This window comes from Verticillium alfalfae, genomic scaffold, assembly GCF_000150825.1.
Source record: "Verticillium alfalfae VaMs.102 supercont1.11 genomic scaffold, whole genome shotgun sequence".
In the NCBI taxonomy this organism is placed as follows: domain Eukaryota; kingdom Fungi; phylum Ascomycota; class Sordariomycetes; order Glomerellales; family Plectosphaerellaceae; genus Verticillium; species Verticillium alfalfae.
Window position 1 is genome coordinate 939,172 of NW_003315028.1, and position 2,076 is coordinate 941,247.

Here is a 2,076-nt window from a genome sequence, read left to right on the forward strand (position 1 = left end):
AAGGAGGTATTCACGGAACACTTGGCAAGGCTTCTTGGCCACCAAAATGTACGCCCTAACTCTCAATCAACCTCCGAGTGCCATCCACATTTGAACGAAACACCCCACCACCCCCACCACGGGCAAAACCACCACTTTAAGGCACATTCTGCAAACGAGCGCTAAGGGTGCTGCATATCACTTGGGGTCCAGAGATGTGTTGACTGTCCGGGTGGTATGGGCCTGTGTGGGTGTTAATTTACAACTCCGGGGTTCTTTATCGAGACACGCCTGTGGGGGAAACGGGGCACAACTATGATACCTTCACCCTCTACTATCAGCGCCTCACAGCGCAGCTCGAAGCCGTGCCTGCAAATGCAGTATCCCTGGCTACAACACAGTATCTCGGCTGTTCAAAGCTGCCTCATACCCGACGGGTGACAAACCTGGACTTGTCCGGCATTCTCTCAACGACTGGAGTTTGGTCACAACGTTGACAATGGACAGCCAGAGTTAGAAGGAGACAGATACACAGCTCGGTCGCCTGTACGCAGTGTAATTTGGTTACCAGGCACTGCTCATAGTCAGGTCCTTCGGTAGAGTTCCACCTACTGACACAACATCGTCGACGTGGCACCATGTCACCTTGCACAGCACCCATGTCGATGGCTAGGCGTCCTGCATCGAAGGCCACCCCCGCCTTGGAATATTCCATGATCCCCCCTCCCCTCGGTCTACTGTCAACTTGCCTTGTCCCAGACCTCTGGCAGCTTGCAGGCTTTTGAGTTCAGATGATCTTGGTCCACGCGGTTGCCATTGGCCATCAGAGGTCGTTCAGAGCCCCTGCCTGAGCTCTCTTCTGCCCCCACCCCCGGCTTGGGCGTTCAACTCTGTTCCTCAGTGGTGGGATGGTATGCAGTTGATGAGCAAGGAACTGTGTGGCTGCGTATGCTCCAATGAATCGATGCCAGGAGCGGCTCGTGATCTCGTCATTCGTGCGAATACAGTTCTAGGCTCCCGAACAAAGGCAGCATCCACTTCATATTTGCCCTTGGATGAGCCATTTCCGCACCTGCTGCAGCTCCTACCCCAAGGATTATAGTTATTGACGCTACCAGACTGTGATCATATGCCCGACTGTTGCGCCTTCGTTGTGGTTTGAGCCGTCGTTTAGTCCCGATCCTAGGTCCATCAACCTCTCAAAGCTCGCACTCGGATTCCGGCCACCTCAACTCATACCCCGATACCGTCTTCAGCACTTCCTCGTCGCCGGGGTCGTTCTCGAAGAGCTTCTTCTCCATCTTGCGGTCGATCACCTGCTCCACCAGGAAACCCTTCTCCCTAGCCGCATCGAAGAACACGAGGTCCTTGTGGCGCAGCCACGGCCTGTAGGAAGTGAAAAAGACGTATGCCCTGCTTTCCTTTTTCTTGGACAGTGTCATATCGATCGTCTTCACCAGCGTCTTGTGCTCTGAGTGCCGGAACAGCAGGTCTGCGAGGATGAGGACATCGAACTTGGCCTCGGGCTCAGGCAACTCGGCGAGCAACGGCGCCGGATCGGCGCCCCAGACGTAGCCCTTGGCCACAACCTCGTCGGCGCCCTCGCAGACGTCAATATTCTTCTGCATCGTCTGTACTATGTCGACATCGTGGTAGTCAGACATGACGACGCGACGCGCGCCGAGGAGGCCGGCGGTGAGGGACGGCAGCCCGGCGCCAGCGCCAATCTCGAGGACGGTGCGCGAGGCTACCCTTGCTGGGAGGGCCTCGAAGTAGTCGGAGACGACGCGAGAGCCGTTCCAGAGGGGGGGGGCCTCCGTCGCGCTGTAGCCCGACGAGGGTGAAGCGTCAGGGTGCGGCCCGGAGGCGAGGGTTGTGTGTGACGAAGGTTGGGGGCGGGGGGGGGTGGGTAGGAATTCTTCTGGTTCCGCGAAAAATGTTCGCCCCCCGTCGCCCCTCGTTGTCGGAAGGGCATAGGGGGCAGGGGCCCTCTGGAAATAGGTGACGTTGATGTTTGATGAAGAAAATCCTGATGGCCGAGGTCGTTGGGGGGGGAAATTTTTCAAAGTTTTGGTGGGGGGCTGGGGAGGCCCTTCG

The 2,076-nt window shown here is 57.3% G+C and overlaps 1 protein-coding gene across 1 annotated transcript; it reads right to left on the minus strand.

Annotated features, from left to right (window-relative positions):
* Positions 1–1,178: 1,178 nt before the first annotated feature.
* VDBG_08111 (nicotinamide n-methyltransferase) lies at positions 1,179–1,607 on the minus strand (the record flags this gene model as incomplete). Its single annotated transcript, XM_003001806.1, has 1 exon — positions 1,179–1,607. One exon carries the CDS (start codon positions 1,605–1,607, stop codon positions 1,179–1,181), a length of 429 nt encoding a protein of 142 aa, XP_003001852.1.
* Between the last annotated feature and the right edge of the window lie 469 nt (positions 1,608–2,076).